We start from the raw sequence: 23,839 nt of genomic DNA on the forward strand, positions 1-23,839 counted from the left end.
CCATTTGCACATGTTGCACAGAGCAACTAAATCCAAGCCCACACCTCTGCCTGTTGCTCAGGCTTCCACAGAAGAATATGAACAGTTGTTAGGTCTCCAGTAGCCTTCAAGGTATTTATGGAATGAGGAGCTGCTAAACATTAGCTGTAGGTTCTTCCTAGGAAGTTGCAGATTCTAGAATGCATAAAACAAAATAGCTTCATGGCAAAGAACAGAGTAGGCTACAGATCAAAACAAATGTTCCAGCCACCAGCTTTTCCCATTCTGCAGCTGGATTTGGTGTGTAAATGGGCTGGGCACACACCACAGCCACAATTTTAGCCGTAATCTTCAGGGTGCAGTCTCAGTAGGGATTTTCACTGTAGCAATGCAAGTTGTCCTGTACTGTTGCAAATTGGAAGGCAGTCTTTGCTGATCTGAGCAACTGCTCAGATTTCCAGTAGGTGCTTCAGAAATGCAGTGTTGTAAAATAAATTACTAGTGTATCATTCATGCCTTCAGTCTAGGGATTGTTGAAAGCAGGCCCTTAGAATTCTTACAATTAAAAAGTAAAGTTTGCTTCTGAAGCTATCATGTCTCCTATGCCCAACCTTCTTTCTTCATTAGCATTCAAAGCCTAGGAATTCCCTGTTTGATTATATCTTTGGTGATCAGCTGAAAGGTAGCACTGTTGTTGTTTAATGATTCCAAGATGTGAAAAGCTGAGAAAATGCTTCATACCAATTAGCTAACTGCAGAGGCAGCAGAGCTGTGGCTGTGCAATAGTCCTGTTTCAGGGAAGGGCTTCAGTCAAGAAGACAGTTTGTGGTTTATTTCATCTCAGGATCAAAGCAATTTTTTCTCCTTCTGACCAGCAGTTACTGAGTTTATACTGTTTTAAGGTCAAATATATTAAGTTCTCTTGACATGAGCAAGAATGATAGTTGTTGCTGGCATACAGGTAGGTCGTATGGACAGCCTCATGCGTTGTCCTTTGCTTCTGTCTGTGTGGCAGTGAAAACTGGAAATTATTTTCCAAAAATGTTATCATCATGTTTCAGACCAGACACAGTTGTCTTACCACTGGTAAAAAAACCATTTGGAGCCCAAAGACAGTAAAAAAATTAATCACATCTAGCAAAATATTAATATAAATATCCCTGTCACCCACCGTGTTGGCTCAGCCACAGGACCTTCCTGCCCACCTCAGCACCTGTCCCACCAGCACCCTGCATGGACTGGCTGCTGTAAAGAGGACCACTAAGAGGATGAAGGCTCTGGAGGCCCCTCAGGCCCTTTGCTGATGGGCTACAAGGTGCCCACTTACTCATCAGTCTCCTCATGGTCCTGAAAAAGCACCAGTTAGGTGGGTTTGTTTCCCAAGTAGTTACAAAGAACTTATTAGGAGGACGTGGAGTCTCCTTGGAAACCTTAAGATGTAGCAGTTCAGGCAAACTGGTTGAGGTGTGGTTGGCTTTAAATCAACAGTCTTGAGTTTATGCTAGTTGAAGTATTTAAGAGAGAATACAAACCTTTTGATGGTCATATCCATGATGTGCACTATGTTCCCTGTTCTTGTCTTAGGGCGTACTTGGCTCATTCTGTCCTGCATAAATAGAACAAATGTCCCACAGCTGGACATCAAATCTCATGGAAATCCTGTACATGAGGAGTATGAAACTGTGCCCTACCATGTGTTTTTTCTGAGCAAGAAGGGTAACAGTTGCTAAATAGTTTTATATGAACGATTCTATTGCTAAATCTTGTGCTATCCTTTGGATAGATAGTGTTGTACAAATGAGGATCTGTCAAGACTAAAAGCAAGTATGGAAATTACCAGTACAAATTGTTCCATGCCAGGATTTAGCTCAAAGAATACATTTATGCTGTGTCAAAGGAAAACCAGTGGCCCTCATAGGACTACACCAAATAGGGTAAGAAAGCTGAATTAAGCAGTTCTTCTGTGTATGGACAGGTCATTGCTAATTACCTGTGATGGTGAAGATAAGGGAATTCTGCTTGGCTTGTTAACACACTGAAATAAGCTATGTGACTTCTGTCTGGTTTGGTTCTTCTAAAGTTTCATGTACAATGGCTTGAGGGCTGGAGAGAATATTTCATGTTGTATAGTTCACTATAGATAAAACTGCTCATTGACTCTATAAAAGTGCTTCCTTGGGCAAAGTCTAAGAGAAAGGTCCAAGGTGCCTGTTTTTCTCTTGATCCCTTTAGTGTGTTCTCAGTCATTATTTGGTCAAAGTATTCTGATTTTATTTTCCTGGTGGTTGGGATAATATCTTTTGTAAATCCAGGGATAACTAGGAGAAAAGCTGACTGTGTTAAGGGATTCTCAGCAGAAAAGTAAAGCTTAGCAAGGAAATTAGAAAAGGGTATGTATTAAGTTCTGCTGCAATGAAACACCACTTTTTAAGTTTGAAGATACACATGGTAATTGCTCTCAGAGCAAACTGGTAACAGCAGTTTGACTTAAAAGACCCTAAGAGAGGGACTCATCCAGTGTAACTTTATACATAAGATGTAGCCATCCACATTGGAGCTAGTCATGTAACTTCCCTTCATAGTCATCACAGACATGGGCTTCTTCTGGACATTAACATGTTGGCTTACTTAAGTGCATGTCTGAAGTGGAGATGAAATGTGTGCAAGTATCAGTTCCCCTCCATGAACAGAAAGGGAGTGCTGAGTGATTGTTCAAGTATCTGTAGCTGGTAAAATGAAACCTAATCTATGAGACAATTTCTGGTGTTTATTTCTTCTTTCCAGGGTAGGCACTTTCTTATAATCTGGGTACTTCAGAGAGTTGCAATCTTTGCAGAATATTGTGAATAATGTGTGCTAGACTTGGGGATGAGGGCTGTCTCTCTGCTTTGTATTCATACAGCTCCAGGTGCAGCAGGGTCCTGCCCCAGGATGGACCTCGTGTACACTACCACAACACAGATAATCAATAACAGCAGACTTAATTAGAACTCTGATCAGTCTCTCTTCCTTCCAATTCTCCGTGTTTTAAGTTCCTGTGATGTTTAAATGAGGTTTGATAGCAATTCTCTGTCTCTCATTCCCCCTATCCCACAGGAGCACATTTACAAGCTGATGAAGAGTGACAGCTACGCGCGCTTTCTGCGTTCGAACGCTTACCAGGACTTACTGCTGGCAAAGAAGAAGGTATCTGTTGGAAAGGACATGCTTGCATCTCTTAGCACGTCTTGATTCTCGCCTGCTGCTTGCTGCTGGTGTGAAAGTGAAAATATTGTTTGCTTTTTTTTTCCTTTAAGAAGGGAATGAGCACTTTTATCTTCTTCACTGCGGGCATGGCATCCATGTGCACAGCCTCAGCATGAGTTTTGGGGAAAATATGGTGACCCGAGGTAGAAGTAGTATGGGAAGATGTTTGTCTTGCACAGCTGTCTCCCAAACTCAGTGTAGACAATATAAATTGTATTACCTGCTTCTCATGGAAAAGATGGTATGTGATTTGAGAAGCAGAACCCATCAGTCTGTTCATTACTGGTGCAAAATTCACCTATAAAGGTTTTTACCTCCCTAGTCTCACCATGTGATATTCCCTTTGGATGCCTTACCTATAGATGCCCCTGCAGCTATTCCCATACTCCTTTTCCATGCTTTTGTCTCCCCAGAGATGCTTCCTTTTCCTCAGAGACAGGAAATAATTGCAATGCATGTAGTAATCAAAAATTCCAGCCACATTGTCTCAGAGGAAATCTGGGTTTGAGCTCTTCTTAGCCTTTTTGGTATCTGCATGATCTCTGCCAGCACCATGATTCTGTCAGGAGCCTCCAGATCACAGCAGCAAAGCAATAGTTATGTAAGGTTACAACTCCTGTCCTTGAGTCCCCTTGTTCTAAGGGGTCTAGGAGATAAGCTACTGATTTCTGTGTTTGTGGCTGTGCTCAAATGCTTCCTGCATCTCCTGATTAATTCCCATAGCTCTACGTGTGTGTCTGTGTGCATGTGCATGCTATGTACATGTGTGTGTGTCCCACTTGCATTTGGCTCCTAGGACTGCACATAAACTGATTCCTGACTCCTGCAGCCTGAGTGTGTGGTTTCCCATCACCATCTTCCCTGCTGTTTTTCTGCTGCATTCTCTGTGTGCTGCCAAATTACATTGAATCGGCACAATACAATGAAATCCCAGTGGTGTTTTTGTCCTGATTGTCATTGTGTGCCCTAAAAGCATGCATATGGTGACAGAAGGAGACAAGCCCCTCTGTCTGCTGTGCCTGAGACTACTGGCAGGTGGATTAGCAAAAGGTAGTGGAGGGCAGCAGTCAGCTTTCTGTTTCAAAATGTCTGGTCTGAGACAACATAAACCAGTGCTGCTTACATTTAGAAGGGTTAGACCTGACTTAGTTCAGAGACTGGGGAAGGAAGGGGGTGTAAGGCAAAGTCTTCTGATGGAATAAACCATAAAAGCCTCTGCCATCTTCCTACCCCCAGCAGCTTATGGCCCCCCTACCCCCCAGTCTCCATTGAAAACATGAGGGTACTTGTGCTTGAAAGCCAGGAGAGCTTTCTCCTCCCAGCCAAACCCATTCAAACCAAAGGTTTATATTTTTGCAATCCTTGTTTGCTGTCAGATCAAGCCCTGGATGTGTCAGCATGACATCCTCATCCCCCTGCAAACTGCCGCAGGAGCAGGTTTTGGTGTCATGTTAACGCAACCGTGAAAGTAAGAATCAAGTTTCTTTTAGAAAGAGCTGTGGGTGCACAAGTAAACATATGAAGGCACAAAAAAGGCAGGAGTAAATCAGTGCAGATGTGCTGTTCAGCAGCTGCACATTATGCAGGAGGGAAGTTGGTGTTACTCCAGAGTCTGTAAAGTTCTTTGCAACCACATTACACCGCGTTGGGCAAGTGAATGTTTTGGAAATGGTAGGTACAGAGATGATGATAGAAAGAACATGACATTTCTGTACGCTGAACTACATGGTCCTATCTTTAGGGTGTTTGGTGCAGCTTTGAGAGGCAGACTTTTAAAATTCCTCTAAATAGGTAGAAAGCAAGGGAATGAAAAGAGGAACCCAGTGACACATCAGAGCCCGCATGGATGGAGAATTTGGTTTAGAGCCTGCAAACAAAGTTGTGGATTTACTGATGTAAATAGAAATTCACTGCAGTTCTTTAAGTTGTGATGAGTACATCTCTCTGAGGCCTGTCTTTCCCCAATGTCAGTATCCTCACATGGCTTGTATACCACACTGATGTGACATAGCTTACTTTCATAACTGAAAATAAGTTCTGTCAGAAGCACAGCATGATGAACGGGGGATAAAAAGAGTTGCTTGCAAGCAAATTAGCTACGGCTTCAGATTCCCACATTAATGTTTTGTGGATAAGTTTGTGTCATTTGGGATCTTTTGCCTTCCAGCACTGGGTTATGGCAAACTGAGGGGCCAGGCAAAAGGGAAAGGTAGACTGTGTGGCTAGAGCACAGAACTGGGAACCATAAAATCTGTATGCTTTCCACGGTTACCCCACTTAATTTCATGTGTGAGCTTGGGGAAAAAAGTTCACCCTATATCCTCCTCTTTTTCAAAGGGCAATAATAATAGTGACCTGCTCAGCAGAGAGATGCCAAAGCTTGGTTAGTGCTTCAAAACATACTTCACATTTCTGGTATTTGTAAAATACTGTAAGTTTGAAGAGTTACTTTCTTCCACACCATACAATAACCAAAGATATGAGAGCTTTCCCTGCCTGCTCTGGGAGTACAGTAATGGAGAGAGAACTTCTGGGTTGGGATTGAGATTGAATGACAGATTTATGAGGGGAACATATTGTTCACACCACTAACTGATGCAAGACAGCAGACATAGGCTGTGTACAGACCAGACATACATATTTTGTTAATCTGTTTTAGATGTTTTTTCTCCATTCTTCCCAGTGCCATTATTGCGAGTAACCACAGTATTACTGGCCTGAATCCTGCAGATTCATGGTGCTCAGCAGGGAGCATGAGGTTGGCCTCCAGCAAGGGTGTGATTAGAAGCAGTGAGCTGCAGAGGGGAAAAACTGGGTGTAGCGTTCTGCCTTGAACAGAGGGCCTCCTCCCTGCCAGGCTGGGGGAGAGATGAGAGCACAGCCCTGTCCTCAGGAGGAATGGCCATGTGCCCAGCCCAACTGGAGCTCTGGGCCTCCATTCCCACCCCATCTCTGCAGCAGGTAGAAATCATGGATCTGCTGAAGGTGTCTGGCTCAGAAGTGAAGGGCTGGATGTGCTGAGATCCCTGAGCAACTTGCTGTGTTTTATTTGTGCATCTGTGCAAGACACCCTGCTGGTGCTAAGCAGAGTCAAGCACTGACCTGCTCCTGTTTCTGCTGATATGCACCTTGCTGCAGGGTACTTACAGCAGGTAATCACCACTGCATGGGCCTCCAGCCCTTCTCCTCAGTAGCCAAAATGGTGGCTGGATGTCCTTAGACAGCAGTGATCCACCTGTCAGGACAAGTGCTGCGACAAACCTCCTCAGTCAAGGCAAGGAGGCATTTTGGCAGGGTGACTTGGCTGCAGAGCAGGGGTTTATTCCCTGGGGAAAAAGAGCATTGTAGATTAGTTAGTGCACCATGGAAAAGGATACGAGAGCACAGGAACTTTTGTTAATGGTGAAGAAGCAGCCAGACACGTGCTCTGCTAGTTATTTGTGCAGAGCAGGGAGCGAAAGGAACAGAAAAGACCTTGAGGTACTTTCCATTACTCACTGTAAAGGTGAAACAATGACATTGGTTGGCATCTCTGCATTACTGAAGTGGCAGCTGAACTGTCACAGTGCTGGTGTTCATGTCAGCCTGGGATGGGGTGGCTTCCTGCCACCCAGCCCTGCCAATAGGCAGGGAAGCATCCTGGAAAGACAGCCACAGCTGTAGTGCAGACAGGCTGTGAAGCCATGGGAGTGAACCCTGCAGCACTGAGGGAAGAGCAGGTTGATGTTTGCTTGGTTTAGAGCATTGTTTTGCTCTCCAGCTGGTTCAGGGAAGTGTGAATTCACCGTGATCTTATTCAAATAAACACACAATATATGCAAAATACTCTGGCCACTTGGTAGCACTGTACATGCCCTTTGCTTTCTCACTTTGGACAGGTAGATGTGACTGCCTGAGAAGCCCAGGATCTGCTCCTGGCCTTTTCTGAACCCAGGGTCAGGGATATTATTACCCTTTATTTTTATCTGATCCCATTCCCTCCAGAACACATTATTTTTCACCAAATTCAAAATAAACACCACTTCAAACCCCAAAGTCTCATACCAAAAAAAAAAAGGATTCAATAGCCAACAAAATAAATCCATGGAGGGAGGGAGATAGAGAATTTTGTAGACTTTATGTTCAGAAAACTGCATTTCTATATGTATTTCCCTAGCCCTTTTCAGATCCCTGGCAAAAAGTGTCAGCGAGGGAATACTTAGGAGCTTCATGCCGTGAGGAGCAGGCTCCATTTCCCTCACACACCTTTTGAAGCATTGCTTTTAGCCACACCCCCTATTGCCAGCTGCTCTGTATTGCTCAGGAAGGTTTTTGTTGCAGATTATGCCCCCTTCTCAGTCCCATCAGGGCACACGTGGCCAGTTTGATTCAGTGGCAGGACTTGTCTTGAATGTTATAAAGATGCTGAGCAATTTTCTGACAATTACTTTTAATAGTCAGTGTCAGCTGTTTTTCTTAAGTTTGCTTCTACTTAATTTCCATGCAAGCAGAATCTACACAAAGGAACTTAAAGTTTGGATGGCTGGGTAAATGATTTAAAAAAAAAAAAAAGAAAATTCAGATAAGCCAGTCAATAATTAGTGAATGGCATCTATGTGGTGAGCTCTATTTTTCTGTTGTCTGCCTGGGCTGAGAGGTTTTCATCTGATGGTTGTTTAATATTTTATCCAAATGCATATGTCCTTTGCCATTAGCTGGTGGAGGCCGTTGGTGTATTTACTGGCAAAGATTGCATCTTTTGCACCTGGGAGGACTGCACGACCTGGCACGCACACGTGTTTGTCTGCCCTTGCCCCTTTGCACACACAGTGTATGTTTGTGCAAAGGCTGCTGTGGCTGCTGCAGCAGGCAATGGCTCCAGGGTCCACACCCCAGGTCTGTTCCCAGGACTGGGATAGGTGTGATTTCAGTCTTTCAATTATTTATTTCTTTTTTGCACTTTTTTATTCAAATTTCCTTCATCTGGTGTGCAAGGCAGCCTCTCCAGCTCAGCCCCGTGCTGCAGAGCTGTGGGCAGGCATTCCCTGCACGGCAGGCAGCCAGCCACACGGGCAGGCAGGCAGGAAGAGCCAGCGAGCAGAGCAGCCAGCACCCACACCCACGGACATTCAAACTGCTCAAGCCAGCTCATCACTCTGCAGCCAGCCTGCCTCAGCTGCTTTTGATTTCACTAGAAAATGTCAGGCTTTGACTCAGAGCTGGATGCTATGGGGATGAGCTTTCCACGCATCCAGCTGGTCCCAGCCTGCCACCGCCATGCCAAATGTGCAAAGCACTGCAGACTGTGCTTTGCAAGGCACTTCTGTGAGCCACTGTCAGTGCTCTGTGTGCTGCTTCCCCACACGTCCTCAGCTGTGGTAGGCAGCAAACAGCCTTGTGTGGGGAGCTCTGCACCAGACAAGCTCTCAGCACCTCAACAAGGTGCTCATCATCTATGAAGACCACCCTCCTGCCTTTCTGCTGGGTGGGAAGATGCATCACCTTGTTGGGAGAGAAAACAGAGATTCTAAATGTTGACAGGGAGTGCAGGAGTGCAATGTGGCCTGTATAGCAGCTCACTCTCATCTGACCCCAGTGAACACCAGAGCTCCACTTCAAAATGCAGCTGGGTCAGACACTGACTTTCCAGCCTGCAGCAATATCATACTGCAGACCCCAAGTGCCTTGCTTCCCTAAGGAGCCTTGCAGAACACTCAGTCTTTTGTTCAGGTATTTCTTCTCCTGAAATTGTGTCTGTAACTTGGCTGCTGGTGGGTCTTACCACCCCTGCAGGAGACCTGCATAGAGGCCCAGTGCCCAGCTGGGCTCTCCTCAGTCGTGCTCTCTGGGACGTGTCCAGCCAAAGTGGCAGGAATGCAGCTCCTCTCTGTCACCTCTGCTGTCTTGGGGTGTAGGGACACCACTGAGGCTACTTCCAAGAAGGAATCTGTGATGCTCTGAGCACTTGCATGACCCTAATACTCAGCCACAGAGTGAGGCTGATGTTTCTTTTGCCTTTTCTCTCCTCTCATATCCAAAGAGAGGCAATTAACCCTTGGATTAGTGCATGATAAATACTCCTTTGGGAACCACAGGACTGGGTACATCGCTGCCTTCCTGCCAGCCAGGAAGGCTCCTTTATTCCTTGGTACTTGCTTTGAGGCCTTGGCTCCATTCTCTGTCTGGGCTAAAATGGTGTGCCTGTAGCTTTCACTTTTGCTAGCACTTTGGGACATCAGAGCTGATTCTGTGGCTTCCTCAATTGGTTATAAGTGTGGATGTTGCTTGTTTTTTTCTTCTGGATAAAAAGTATTGCTTGTCTTAAAAGGGCCTTATGCTTTGGTCTCATATTTGGTGGTGCAGCAGGGATGATCTGTCTGATTTCTCCATGAGATGCTTAAGACTAACCTTGTAGACATCAGAGAACAGTGAAAGCTGTGATAAACATGCAGAAGAATCAAAAAGCTTTGCCTAGACTCAGCTACACAACTTCTCATCCAATTTATCTGGTATGGTTTTGGCTTCTTTATGTTTTCTCTATCGATTTTTGCATTGGTCCTTTGTCCTGGGGATTTTTACTGCAGCTGAATGTGTGACAGATGGTATGTCAGGTAGGTGCCTCTCCAGTACAGTGCTTTTTTCCAGTGCATTGTGATGCACCATCATTGCTGTGGTTTTCACTTACATGTAGGTCCTTATTCCCTTCATGGCAGTTTTATTTCCATCTTACCACCCCCATTTTGCTGGTTCACCACATTAAAATAACTGTATCTCCTGGAAATCTGCAGTGCCCACAGCTTCCTGACTGCAGTGAGCTTTCTTTGGTAGCATTTTCTTCTCTTCTCTATAACCATTTTTCTCTCTTAGATATTCCAGCAAACATGCCAATAAATTATTTAGTTCTTCCTTGTTAGTGGTGATTAGATCTCCCTTGTGCCAAATGAACGAAGCGCTGCAGTGAGCAACCTTCTCAGGGATATGTTAATGAAGCCATGATGCACACACTTGTTTTCTCACAGTGCAATTGAATGTCTTCTTGCATATGAATAGTCCTGTACTCCAGGTACAAAAATATCAGTGCCCCGGACTTGTCTGTATCTTTCTGTTGTCTTGCAAAGACATGCACCTGTTGTCTTGTGTTTTGACTTACTGGAAATACGCCTCTACTCTTTGGATAAATAGAATAGTATAGGTTTACTGGCAGTGAGGGCAGTGGTGGTTTTCTTCCAGTGCTGTGTCCACTCAGACATTGCTTTTTAATATTGTGAAAGGTACTGTGTTTTTTTTCATCTCTCTGCACAAGAAGATGGGAGCCTCTGATAGCTGTTTGGCAGATGTTAACCAGAATCAGGCGTCCCCACTTGAACAGTAACAGAAGGAAAATTCAGTGAACAAGAAATCAATACCAACAGCTCTAAGACACAGCAATGCACAGACATATATGGACCATTCAAAAAACTCACAGGGGAAAAGTGACATTCTCTGAGAGTACAAGTAGTGATGTCTCTCATTCTTTAAGGCGTTTTGATTTCTTATGTTTGCTGTTGCAAACATTGATTTCTGCTTTTTACATTTTTAACAACTTTTTCTTCTTGCTGCTTCCTTCTATTTTGCTGCTGTTTTAAAAGACTGCATTTAAGCTGAAGGGTTTTTTTCTGTATTTTTATCTCCCTACTTCGTTCCCTGTTAAGCCAGAGAATGAGCAAGGTCGTAGAACTTCTCTAGAAAAGTTCACTCGCAGCGTGGTAAGTTCCTTTTCTTTTCCCTCCTCCCTTTCCTCAGAGCTTCATTTTCAGCTGGGGGAGATGTGGATGCTTGACTTTTTATTTCATCCTTTATTTTTGCAGCTAGCATCTTTGCAGCTTCTCTCTTAATACTGTAGCTCATCTAAATAGTAGCTCTAAAGAAGGGGCTGGGGGTGGGGGGAGAAATGGCATAATGCTCATTCTAGCTTATCATCATTGCAAAACGAATTGATTTTTTTTTTTTGTCTAGAATTAAATACAAAGTTGCCTTTTTGCTGCATTCCCACTACAGTATTTGTTGTGGCTTTTCCTTGCACAATGAAGTAGAAGAGCATGGTTCTCATAGCTCCATTGCCACAGTATCTGTTTGGTTCCCTAGTGCATGGATAATGACACCCCACATACACATCCACCCACAGCACTGCAGCCGCTTCCTCCGTTGCCCCCATCTGTCAGTGCTCATGTAAATAGCGATAAAAGTGCGATACCCTTTGCCTCATTCCTGATACTGATACCGGAAAAGGAGCCCAGTCACAGCAAGAAACATGACACTGTTCAATCTTTTAGACAAGGGGACAGCAGGACTTCAAGGGCAGCAGGCAGATGTCCTCCCTCTTTGTCCTTCATTAGTCTCCAACCCCTAGTCAGTCTGTCCAGAGTTTGGGCAAGGCCTGCTTGCCCCACTTGCATTCAGCAATCTGTCTGTGCAGCAATTTTTCTACAGAGCAGGAGAAGCAGGGAGAGGGGGCAGGACCAGAGGCAGATACTGCAAGTGGAGTGGAGTAGCAGGGATACTGGGCAGCACAGGTTGTGTTTTGAGCTGCATCAAAAACAGCGTGACCAACAGGTTGTGAAAGGGGATTCTGCCCATCTACTCTGCTCTTGTGAGATCCTCACCTGGAGACCCTCACCTGCATCCACCTCTGGAGTCCCCAGGACAGAAAAGACATGAACTGAATCCAGAGGAGGACCACAAAGTTGATTAGAGGAATAGAGTACCTCTTCTTCAAGGAAAGGTTGAGAAAATTAGTTTTGTTCAGTCTGAAAAGTGAAGACTTTGGGTTTATTTAATTGTGGTCAGTACTTTTAAGGAACCTGCAAGAAAGACGAAAAGGACTTTTTGCAAGAGCACGTTTTGACAGGACAAGGGCGAATGAATTCAAACTAAAACAGAGTATGTTTAGATTGGATGTTAGGAAAAAATCTTTACTGTGAGGATGATGAGGCACTGGAACAGGCTACCCAGAGAACCTGCAGATGCTCCCTCCCAGGAGGTTTTCAACAACAGGGTTAATGGAGCTCTGAGCAACCTAGTCCAATAAATGGTATCCCTGCCTGTGACAGGGGAGTTGGAACTACATGATCTTTAAGGTTCCCACCCAAAGCATTCTATGAGTCACACTCTTGCATGTGTGTGTATATATTTGTATATTTATATGTACACTACATACACACTCATGGCATATAAATATAGCACCTTTGAACATCCTGAGAGAAACAGGAAGCTGTGCAGGTAAGTGTGAGCTGCTGTAGAGCAAATAAGCTGAGAGCAGTTCTTCCTGACACTGCTGTGCTACTGCACAAGCAAACCCAAATGTAACATGCAAGGCTTTGTAGTACATCCACTGGCAGACTTCCTGGGGAATGTATTTATATAGCTAATGCATATGCACACATTTGAAATATGTTGATACAAAATATATCACTATGCCCATCTGCATATTTACTACTTTCTAAGAGTCTGCCAGGGAGAGGAGTAGGAAAGATTTTTTTAATTTTTTTTTTAAACAAACTATGCAGAAATATTTACATAGAGTGGTAAATTCTGCTCCCAGATTTGCCAAGTATGTGGAAGAGTAACTCTCACTTTACTAGACTGGCTGGGTTTATAGTTGCACAGCCAAGCATGTATTTTTCTCTTGCATTTGATTTGAAGGGTAACTTGACAAGCTAAGTTTGGGATGCTATGATTAGAATGTAAGTAGCAGTAAAGAAAATTGTAGTAGATTGGTTGGCATTTTAGTTCATTTTTGTCTTACTGGCTAGCATGCTGTAAATAGTTTTTTTCATTTCTCTTAATAAAGATATAAAATCTCATCTTCTGATGGCATGGTAGTTACCAGAACTAAGAAGAGTCTGAATTTTTTATACTTTGCATTATGGCAGTTTGTTATTGCCATCAGATGAGAAAATAGTCACTATGTTGACATGTCCTAATGTCCTCAGAGGACAGTGTTACCAGTGAGAACTTTATGGCATACTCAGGGGACTGAATTAAGATGAAGTTAATTCTGTATGCTCTAGTTCTCCAATATGCAGTGCAGCTCCCTGACTGTGTAGGAGTGAGCAGTTCAGCAGTCCATACTTCCAGAGCTCCACTGTGCTGTGTGAATGCTCATTACAGGATCATATATTCAAGCTGGCCCTGCACAGGCATGACAAAATTAAGTGTATGCTTAAGGTTTGGCTGGAACAGACCCCCAGTTTGTCTCTCTTCAGGGGAGGAGCACTGAGCCTATTTTGCAAGCAGATTAATATGAGATCACATTTCCAGTGATGGCCGTAAAAGAAATCTCAAAACCAGTAAGGGCCAAAAGTTTTGCCTTAAGGAGTCATAATTGAAGAGAAATCGTCTCCCAAATTGACGGAACTATTAATTGAACTATTAATTGCCTGTGGATCTGGGCCACCTCCAGACTGTGCTTCTCTGCCTGGCACTGGGAGGGCCAGTAGACCCCAGGGAAAATTATCAGATTTGGTTATAGCATGTGGCCCAGCATTTTGGGAAATCCCAGAATCACAGTTGGAAGGGCCTCTGGAGATCACCTAGTCCTGTTCTCCTGCTAAGGCAGGGTCACCTAGAGCAAGCTACACAGGCATGTGTCCAGGTGGATTTGGACTGTCTCCAGAGGGAGACCCATGGCCTCCTTGGGGAGCCTGTTCCAGGGCTCTGCTACCCTCAATGTAAAGAAGTTTATGAGGCATAAGTCTGCCAAGCCAATCTCTAACTCAGCCCTCTATGTCCAAGGGGAAGTCTCCCTTTCTCCACCCTTCCTCTCTTACTTCCAAAGTCTGGGGTTCCCAACTTCAGCATTAAAAACTGAGACATTCAGTAACTGGGCCTTCTCTCTGTCTTCTGTCATCAGGACATGCATCTGATTCAGCAGCAGCCCCATGTTTTCCCAGATTTTCCTTTTGCTGCTAATGTACTTTAGAAACCCTTCTTTTTGTCCTTCATATCCCTTGTCAGATTTAATTCTCCATAGGCTTTGGCCTTCTTTGTCACATCCCCACATACTCTGACTGTTCCTTCAGTCCTCCCACACAGCCAGTTCCTTTTTCCACATCCCAGAATCTGCTTGAGATTTATTAGAAGCTCCCTGCTCATCCAAAGGAGTCTCCTGCCCCCTTTGCTTGGTTTCTTGCTCATGGCAATACCCTGGTCTTGAGCTTGGAAAATGTGATGCTTGAATATTGACCAGCGCTCTTGGACCCCCTTTTTTCTGGAGCCCTTCCTTTTACATCATTGTACTCAAATCTGGGGAACTTTGGGGAACACTGCAGGCATAGGGCCAGAGCAGGAACATGGAGATAGAGGTTCATGATCCTTTCCTTGCTGAAAATACTGTACTTACACTGTTGCTTTCCATATCAGAGAAAGCTGATTGTAGCCAGAAGACCAAACATGTCCAGCATCTTAGGGAGTCTTCACCTGAATTAAAAAAATCAGACTGTCTAAATTTGCTTTTATGGTTTCTTGGGTCTCACCATCTCTTGATTGACAAAGACAGGAAAAAATGCTTCAGAAAGAGGAACTAAAGAGAAACAGTAAAGTTTTGTTTTGACAAACTGCAAAGAGTATTGCAGGCTTTTTGTCTCTTACTTGAGCTAAGCCCCACCTGTGAAAAATCTTACAGGGCTCCCAAACTGATCTCCCGCACTGGGTGGAAAGCTGGATACCTGGTTTTGGGTGCACAGAGTCAGGGATTAGCTCCAGACCATTTGACATACTTTAGCAAGACACCATGAAGTTCTGCTAGGCAACCAGAGGCTTTCCACCTTCACATGGATCAATGGGGAATAAGAAAGAACAGGGCTTTACATGATTTTTTATACCAGTCTTCAACTCCTTGAAGACCCACTGTCATGTCTTCCTTGGCTTGATAATTTTGACCAACAGAAGGCGTCTCATGACTAATGAATGCACTGAGTTTTTGCACCAAATCTTTCTGAAAGCCTCATGCTATCTGGTCCACATTAAGCATGACACTAAGAGCAAGATTTTGACAGGGCAATTTTCACTGTGGTGATGGTTCACCTTTTACTTCCAGGTCCTTACAAAGTATCAGCTGACACCATGGTGCAGTAGCCAAAAGGGGGTTGTGCCCATTGTGGTCAGATCCTTCTGTACCAAAGGGCATAGTTTGCAGTGCCTGTCTGGACTCTCCTTGGAGCAAGGCAGCATCTGTCTGATCCAGCCCCCAACGAGCCAGGCACCATCAGCCTCCTCAACTTACCTGACAGAAGTCTGAAGCTGTGATGTCCATGTGTTTCATGGCAGCTTTGTGGTCCCAGGACCAAACATGGTTATCAGTCATCTGGTGAGCATCAAAGGGCCACATCTGCATGGTGGAGCAGCAGAACACTACAGGGCACATGCTGCCCAGCACTGCTGGAGCAGAGGGGTGGCAGATGTCTTTTCTCCTCTCTTCAGGTCTTGAAGAGTCCTCACAAATACATAGACAGCACAGTGGTAGGATAAACATCTCAGTACCTGGGCCCTTTGGGCCTATGTCAGGTTCCCATGCTTTGGAATCACAGGTATAAAGCTGGGCTGGCACTTCATGCTCTCCAGGGTGCCCTGGGGAATGGTCGATATCCTGGAGCTGCAGAGCTGACAGAGCTTAGGAGCTCTCACTAATCCATCTCGTTTCAAAAAGGATGGCACTGCACATGGTGGCAGGTTTATCTTATTACAATTTTCCTTTTGAATACAACAAGGATTGACATTATGAAAGCAGAGTTAGCCTGTCTTCTCTCCCAAGTGAAGATAAATGGCATCATAAAAATCAGACACCATGTATCATATATGTTATAAATAATATCTAGTATTGAGGTAATAACTTAATTTTAAAGACACACATACACACAAATCCATATATCTAGATCTCTCTCTTCTGTCATATTTCATCATCTTACTAATTAAAAGGAGCCTGCTATACTATTTTTAGCCCTGCAGCCTCAGCCTAGCTGTTTAAACCACTGTAGTTTCCCATCTGCTTTAGAAATTATTTAATAATCAGATAGACAGAAGCTTAGTTCTCATAAGCTGAGATGATCCTTCAGGGCCAAGTGTAGAAGGAAAATATATTTTAATGAGTACATTTAGGGGAACTACTGCTGCTTTTTGTCTCACAAAGGAAGCCACCAAGTCTCTGCCTAACTTGCACTGGTAGCCATTTGCATTTAATAAAGGAGGAAATAGGAGGGGGCTCCTTTGTTGCATCTTAAGCATTATCTCTGAAAGCAGCAATGGGTACTTCAGCAATAACAGGGATTAAACCTATGGATACCAGCCTCAGCAGGTAACTTAGATAAGCCTGGGCCATCATACACAAACTTGAATTCAGCCTTTCCTAAAATGGCTATCTTCCAGGGAAGGAATTTTCCCTGGAAGAAAACAGGTGTTAAAATTTCTGACTCAGTGTCCAGGTGGTGACTCAGTGCCAAGACCTCTGGATTTTATTCCCAACTGATATTTCTTTAAGAAAAAAGGCACACCCACATGGACCACTTTTAGAGGATAAGAGTTCTCAGTCTTTGTGCTTTAAAGGACAAGAGAGTGACCAGAGCAATGATCTATACTTTAGGCAGAATTTTTACAAATTCTGGCTGAACTGACAGATGTGGGACACTGTTACACATTATGTTCCTGGACTGGGGGAACATAATGTGTCAGGGTGGAAAAGGTCTTTACCTGAAGGAGGCAAAGAATCTCTTGTGTAAATTCAATGCAATGTTGAAAGAAAATAAGGTGAAGGATGAGATGGTCTGTGTTCGAGCTGTGTGGGAAGTAGCCTGTAGTTTAAGGATGTAAGAATAAGGGTTTTCAAATGACCCTTTTCAAAGAATCCTGGACATTTTGGATGGAACATTTTGTACAGCACATCAATGAAGATTGAAGATTGTCTCAGTTCCCAGGCACAGGTTAATAACTGCATCGACAGACTGGCCCAGCTTCATTAACCATAGCATAGGCAGAAGGAGAAGCTGGGAAGCAGGAGCTGCTGTTATCCTTGTGTTAGCAGCACCAGTCTAGTGGTTTTGTATTTTCACCCAGAAGCATTGTAGGCAAAGTCCCACATGACATCCTTAATGGCTGTGGAGCCAGTGCTCCACCTGGGTTTCTCGTGCAAGGATAACTTTCCCAGAAACAAGAATGACTGGAGATCTTGTGTTCAATGTATTTATCATGCTCAGTGCCCAAGATACTTTTTGTCTGGAGCCTAAAATGCCCTCCTCCTCCTTGCAGTGATGCAAACTGTCATTAGCATGGTAGCATTTCCTTTGCTTTAGTTGTCTGGTATCTTTTGGTAATTTTATATTGAACAATTCTTGTTTCAGGATGTAAATGCATCCCAGTTCAATGCTCAGAGAAATCCACAGTTGCATATTTAATTTCAGTTCCATATGTATCTGTTCCCTTGCATTATATAGCTGTGAAAGTTTTAGTTTCTACCCTTATTGCCTGGCTGTCCCTTCCTTGATGTTCTCAGCTGTCTCCCAGCTCCATGTTGTCACTTCTGTTTTTATCTGCTGCTGCTTCCCCATCTTCCTGACCCTGAGCTTAATCCCTTGGCCACTGCTACTCATGCTCTTTTTTATATCTTCTTGGTTTGTGTACTGTTGGATCAGACTCCCAGTCAAACTCAGTCCTATTCTTAATTCATGAGCGTGGTGTCACACATGTGAAATGTGTTGATAGAATCTTCTCTTTCTATGGTGAACTGTGTGATGTTTTGCACAGCTGTGTCACTGTGATGTATTATAAATAGTAACCATGAATGCAGTGAAGAAGGTGTAAGGCTGGAGAAAGAATTGCTGCCCAATGTCATCTTTTTAACTAGTTCCTTGATAATCTCATAAAGCTGTCATATATTTACCACTTTTCTCACTTTTTCACTTTCCCAGCTCTACCAGCTTGCATAAATAGATCACAGCATTTGAGAATATGGAAAGTATTCACAACCTCCAATAAAGACAAAGGTTTAAGCCATTATTGGTAGAGAATAGTGGTTGAAAAAGTGGAAAGTATAAAAAGATTAGACACTGAGATGCTGGTGAAGTGGCTATCAGAATAGATAGCAAGAAGGGAAGGGATACAGGAGTGGATTCCAAAGTTTTTTAGATTTGTCATCAAGAAAAGACATCTGGGAAAAGGGTTATTTTATCTTTGGAAGGTATTTTACTTTAAATAAAATGTGCTCACTTGACTACTCCAATCATTACACTGGCTTGTGCTGAGAAAAGGAACTTGCATTACTGAGGTGGTGGGAAGCATCAGAACGTACCCAAAGCACAGAGGGGCTGCAGCCTGTGTTTGCAGCCTGCCCTGTGGTTGTTCCCACGGTGTGACAGCCAGCCAGTGTGCGCAGCTGGGGCTGCATGCACTGCATGCACTGCATGCATGTCCTGCACGGCGCATGCACTGACTGGCCGCTGCAGGCAGGGATGTACCACGCCTGCCCTGGTGTCCTCGTGGCACCTTACCTGCTTTGCTCAGGGGGAAGTTGCATGTGTCACCTGTGTGCTGCACAGTCTGCTCTAGATACAGGGCTTCCTTTAAGGGGTAAGTATTCATTGTTTCCAGTAAGTATTCTAGCTTCTAATCCTTCACTTCCTAAAAGCACTGCTGTGTGGTGCTGCCGACACAGGATGGCAGCTTCCTTTTGCCCCTGCAAGGGCAGAGTGGGTGAGTGATCTTTGTGCATACCATTTGTGAAATTGCTTGGGGACCTTTCTAGATGAAAGGCACTATACAGAGTTCAAACACACCCACTATTAATTTGCTGTGTTTTGTTTGAGCCACACACAAATCCTGGAAGACAAAAGCAGGTAGCTTCTCACTACAGACAGGTCTAGCTGCAGATACTGAACCATGACCTTAGCAAGGTGTTTGGGAGGGGGGGTGTGCTAAGCCCCTGCTGTGATTTTACCCAAGTTTATTTTGATACTCCAGAGAGATTTGATATTTCAGTGGTGCATCCATTTTCCTCTGTACAAGACATTTACATATCTGGTTGCCAGTCGTGCTGAAAGCTGTCAAACAAGCTGAGTCCTTTGCACAGAATCACACCCTGCCCTACAGGCAGACCAGCAACATTCCGTTAGGGCATTTCTGAGGTGGCTTGAAAAAGCAGTCTGCTACACCATTGTGTACTGGCTGCAGTGATCCATCTGCTTCTCTGTCTTCCTGGGTTTGTGTCAAAAGGAGGAAAACATGCCTAATCTGCAGTCCACAGACAGCTTCAACCAATGCCAAAACTGGTTCGCTCTCAGCTATAAGGAGCCCAGACTGTACCACAAAAAAAGAGGATCTTGTGGTACTGGTGGGATGGAAGAGGAAGGCTGCAGCTATTATGAAGCTGTGCTAGGAGTGGGTGAATACAGAGATCCTGGTCTGTACCATATGCAATGGTGTACTGGTTTTTCTCCAAGTCTCATTTAGGAAGCATAAGAAATCCTCACAACTTAAAATGGGAATAGATGATACTGGTTTTAATTGGACTGAAGCTCTGAACTGTTCCCATAAGAGAGCTAGAAGAGCAAAAAAGGCAATATCATATGTGGGAATGTAACCCATGGTGGTCGAGTTTCACTGTGATGGGCAGGAATGGCAAGAAGCTCAGGTAACTTGTCAGTCAAGCCTTAGAAGAGGAGTGGGGCCCACTCTGCAGGAACTTGGGAGTAACTCATGAGACTGTAGTGGCAGGAACAGGTGAGCACTCCACATGCTGGGAGCATCTGGCTCCACCTTACCCTCTACAGCCACTTTGCAGCTCCTGTTTTCAGTTTGTATCAGTGTGTAATTGGTGGTATTGTCCACCACATTTTGTGTGTTAATTTATGTTACTTATGTTCATAGTTTGTATGTCTGTGTTTATTTTGTGTTGAACTAAGTTATTTTCCAGTATTGTTTATGTTTTTAATTCAGTTTCTTATTTAACTTCATTAATTTATGTTACACTTATCTTATGTTGACAATGTATATCTTAATGAAAAAATCTAATAAAAGGATTATTTTTTAAATGGCACAAAAATAAAGCTTCCCCAAGCTTTGTATTGTAATATAGCATTGAAAACCAAACAATGCTGGCAGTGCTAGGGCCATCACAATCTCTTCAGAAGTGAAATTTGGTTGCAGGATGTTGTTTGCCCACTGCCAAATTTCTTGCAGTATGTTAGCTAACAGATAGGAAAACTGAGTATTGCCTGTGATGATGTGAAAAAGATTCAAACCAATGGAAGGAGAATCATCTCACCTCCACTGGAGATGCAGACCAGCCCCAGTTCTCTGCAAAGGACGATGGGGCATCAGTGCTCCCCATGAGATGACTTCTCTTCCAGGAAGGTGATGCTTCTGGCTGGAGCAGATTGGGCAGCAGGCTGGGAAAAGGAGAGCCCTGAACACAAACGAGGGGTAGAAAGCAAGAAGTGGGGACAGCTGTAACAAACAAAGCCCCAGGCTGGTGGGTGGAAATTGTGGAGGTGAGCAGTCAGCTTGGTCTGTACTGACATGGCACAGGGGAGCCTGTGCTGCCAGCTCTCCTCTCTGCCCCTGCTGCAGCCACAAAGCTCATTATGGGATAAATCCTGCCTGGTGTTCAGGTAAGTTGGTGACAACGTGCATGGGAGCTCAGGCTTGTGCATGCTGGGGTGGGGAATGTCTGCATGCTGAGTGGCACTGTGCTGGGCAGAGCATACCAACACTGTGTGAAGCCATGGGCACTGGACAGAACTGAACTTTCCATTTAAAAATATTTTAAAAAATATTCTCCCAGCTGTGCAAAGTGCTAGTTTTGGCTGATAAAAGCAAGGAGCAAGATGGAAACTCTGCTGGCTCATACAGTAGGTTTGGAAGGAGTGCTGTCCTTTTTTTGCATCAAATTCCAGACACTCTTTTTTTCCTTCTTACTTGGCTTCTTGGCTATGTTAAATTGCTGAATTTTGCTTCATTAAAATAATTGCTGATCGCACTTTACACTTTAGCTTAGCAGCTGCCCAGCAAAGGCTCAGCCACTGAAGATGGCAACCATCTCCTGTGACCTGCAGGATAATCTTTATTTCAGTGGGCCTCAGTGAGCCCTGATGGTCCACAAGTGCTGAGATCCAATCCTCTGCTGGACACGCAGCCAAGGAGTTAGGATGGCCACATACTTGGAAGTCAAATTCTAGGGTACATTTTCATTAGGTTTATTAAGAATTCCCTGATTTTTTTTTCCTTAGAATACTCCAGATCTACATTTTACACTGTCTTTAAGAAATGGCTCCTGTCATGGAAGTGTTCAAGGGCAAAAAAAAAAAAAAAAAAAAAAGAAAAGAAAAACCAAACCAGATCCATTCAGCAGTGCAGAGAGAACTGGACATTACCAGATGCAGTGAAGCTCCATGTCATCCTTGCCTGTAAGCTGTGGAACAGCTCAATTGCTTGCAGGACATGAGAGAGAAGGAAGCCTTCCTGCATCCAAGACAACACACAACATATGCTGTACAACATATGCCCTACTGCTTGTGCTGTGTTGTTTCAGTGACAACAGTCTGGGCTTTTAATTGTTGTAACCCTAATTAGTAGTGACAAATATTTTGGGACTGGAGGACTTGGGATTTCTTTATAGACTTTAGACCCCATGTAAAAAGTTCACTCCTTACATCCACTCTAATCCTGCCTTAAGTTATTCAGCATATACATGTGGCACAGTAAAAGAAGCCCTGAAGTGTGCTGAGCTTGAGATGGTACACTTTCCAAATCCCCTGCCAGCCTGGCTTAGATGAAATTTCTCCTGGAAATACAGCAGTTGTTATTGACATTCTCTTACAGTGGGGAAAGGAGAGGCAGAGACAGCCGCCGGTTTCATGCTAAACAAAGATGCATGGAAGGAAAACTCTTTTTAAAGAAATTAGGTGTTGCTTGTGCCAATCTTTCACATCATAATAATCGGAAACATCCTTGCTCTGTCAGATAGATCCCCAAGGGAATTCCACCCATTCCATGTGGTAGGTGAGACCCAACATGCTCTCCCGGACCTGAACTTTTTTTGGCACATGTTGTACCCGGTTAAGAACTATTTCAGCCACCTCCAGCTTTCTGAGAGCAGCCTTTCACCTGACTGACTCAGGCCCTCCCACTATGCAGCCTCAGGGAAGGGTTGTGGGATCACAAAGAATACAGGGGTGCATCCCACCTCTGCTGTCTCAAGGTGGACACAGGCCCCCCTCTCGGTTACCCAGACTCTTTCCTGGACACCAAGCAATGACACTAAAGCATGCTGTCACCATCCTGGCCTCTTTGGCCACGGACACCCTCTTGGCAAGCAGGGGCAGGCAGGTTTGGATGGACTGGCTGGGGGGCCTGGGGAGAGTGCTGGCTGCCTGCAGGGTGAGAGGCTGCCCTATTCCAAAGAACCCATTGTGTGTGCTGCACTTATGTTTTTCTCAGTCAGCTGATGCAAACTTTTGTGTCTCTTGAAGGGCTTTGTGCCTTAGAAGCCCTGCAGTGCTAAACCTGAAACAGAGATACCATGGGCCAGCCCCTCAAGTGGTGTAAATCAGCAGCACTTCTGTGAAAACAACTGAGTCATGTTGATTTATATCAGCAGGTGGATTGCAGATCGCATCCAGCTTTTCCACCTGTTATACACTTACTCCCTTCTTGTTCATTTTAGTAATAGGAAAGAGATACCAGTTTTCCTAATGAAATGCAATTTTTTCCTGATCCTCTTTTATTTTAATGAGGAGGTCTAAGTTGAGAGAATCCTAAACCAAACACCTGCATCCCACCCAAGCCCAGCCTGCAGATATCTGTGTCACTCACACCCATGCTGTGAGGCTGACACTTGGCCCTGCATTGGGTTGAAACAAAATCCCCATACCTCTAGTATGCCTCTAGTTGGGGGCTGAACATTACAGCACTTTTGCTTGTAGTCAAAAATGTTACAGCAATTTATGCAATTTCAGGGATCCTTTTGCCATCTGCCCTAACACAGAGGTGAACGCGACAACCGAGCAGACAACATTGTCGCCTGCTTCTTGCTGTCTTAAAGCAGAGCTTCTTGCACCCATCTGTTGGCCTGTCCCCGCCCGTGAGGCCGTTCCCTTGGCACAGTTATCCCACAGACAGACGGGCTTTGCACGGGGGACTCATCCCAGCCTGCAGGCGGGGAGTTTGCTGCGGTTCCCAGGGTAACGCCTTTCCCATGAGACGGGGGAGCTGCAGATGGAGGCCTCTGCTTTTCCCCGCGACGAGTCGCAGTTTCCAGTGGGAAACCCAAGAGCAAAGTTTCGCTCTGCGCAAATCACGGCCATTGGCTCCGTTTCCAGCCGTCCCCTCTCCTCAGCCTGGCCCACTACCGGCGCTTCTCCTTCCTGCTTTGAGCACAGCCATGCTGGAGTGGGGGATGAGGAGCAGTGTTTGCTCCTCAGCCCTGCTGGAACCTGACGCAGGGAGCTGGCGTAGCCCCAAGCCACCTGCCTGTGAGAAGATAACAAGAGGAGCTGCCTGCCGCAGATTAGTTAGAGTCTGACTGAATAGGCTTTATGTAAACCAAGCATTATTTATTTGTTTGGGTTTTTTTCCTAAGGAAGTACCCAAATATTGGTGGAAACTAACTTTT

General features: G+C 44.5%; 1 protein-coding gene across 4 annotated transcripts in view; it reads left to right on the top strand.

The window, feature by feature from the left end:
• Positions 1 to 23,839, top strand: part of RGS6 (regulator of G protein signaling 6) — a 247,461-nt gene that overhangs the window by 215,505 nt on the left and 8,117 nt on the right. For 3 of the 4 annotated variants that reach the window (XM_058027327.1, XM_058027328.1, XM_058027329.1), the window contains 2 exons: positions 3,076 to 3,165; positions 10,896 to 10,949. In XM_058027327.1, coding sequence (XP_057883310.1) covers positions 3,076 to 3,165; positions 10,896 to 10,949 — 144 coding nt within the window. The remainder of the gene's footprint in view (positions 1 to 3,075; positions 3,166 to 10,895; positions 10,950 to 23,839) is intronic. The other variant, XM_058027326.1, reaches the window with a different exon arrangement.

The sequence above is a fragment of the Melospiza georgiana genome, chromosome 6 (genome assembly GCF_028018845.1).
Source record: "Melospiza georgiana isolate bMelGeo1 chromosome 6, bMelGeo1.pri, whole genome shotgun sequence".
Lineage (NCBI taxonomy): Eukaryota > Metazoa > Chordata > Aves > Passeriformes > Passerellidae > Melospiza > Melospiza georgiana.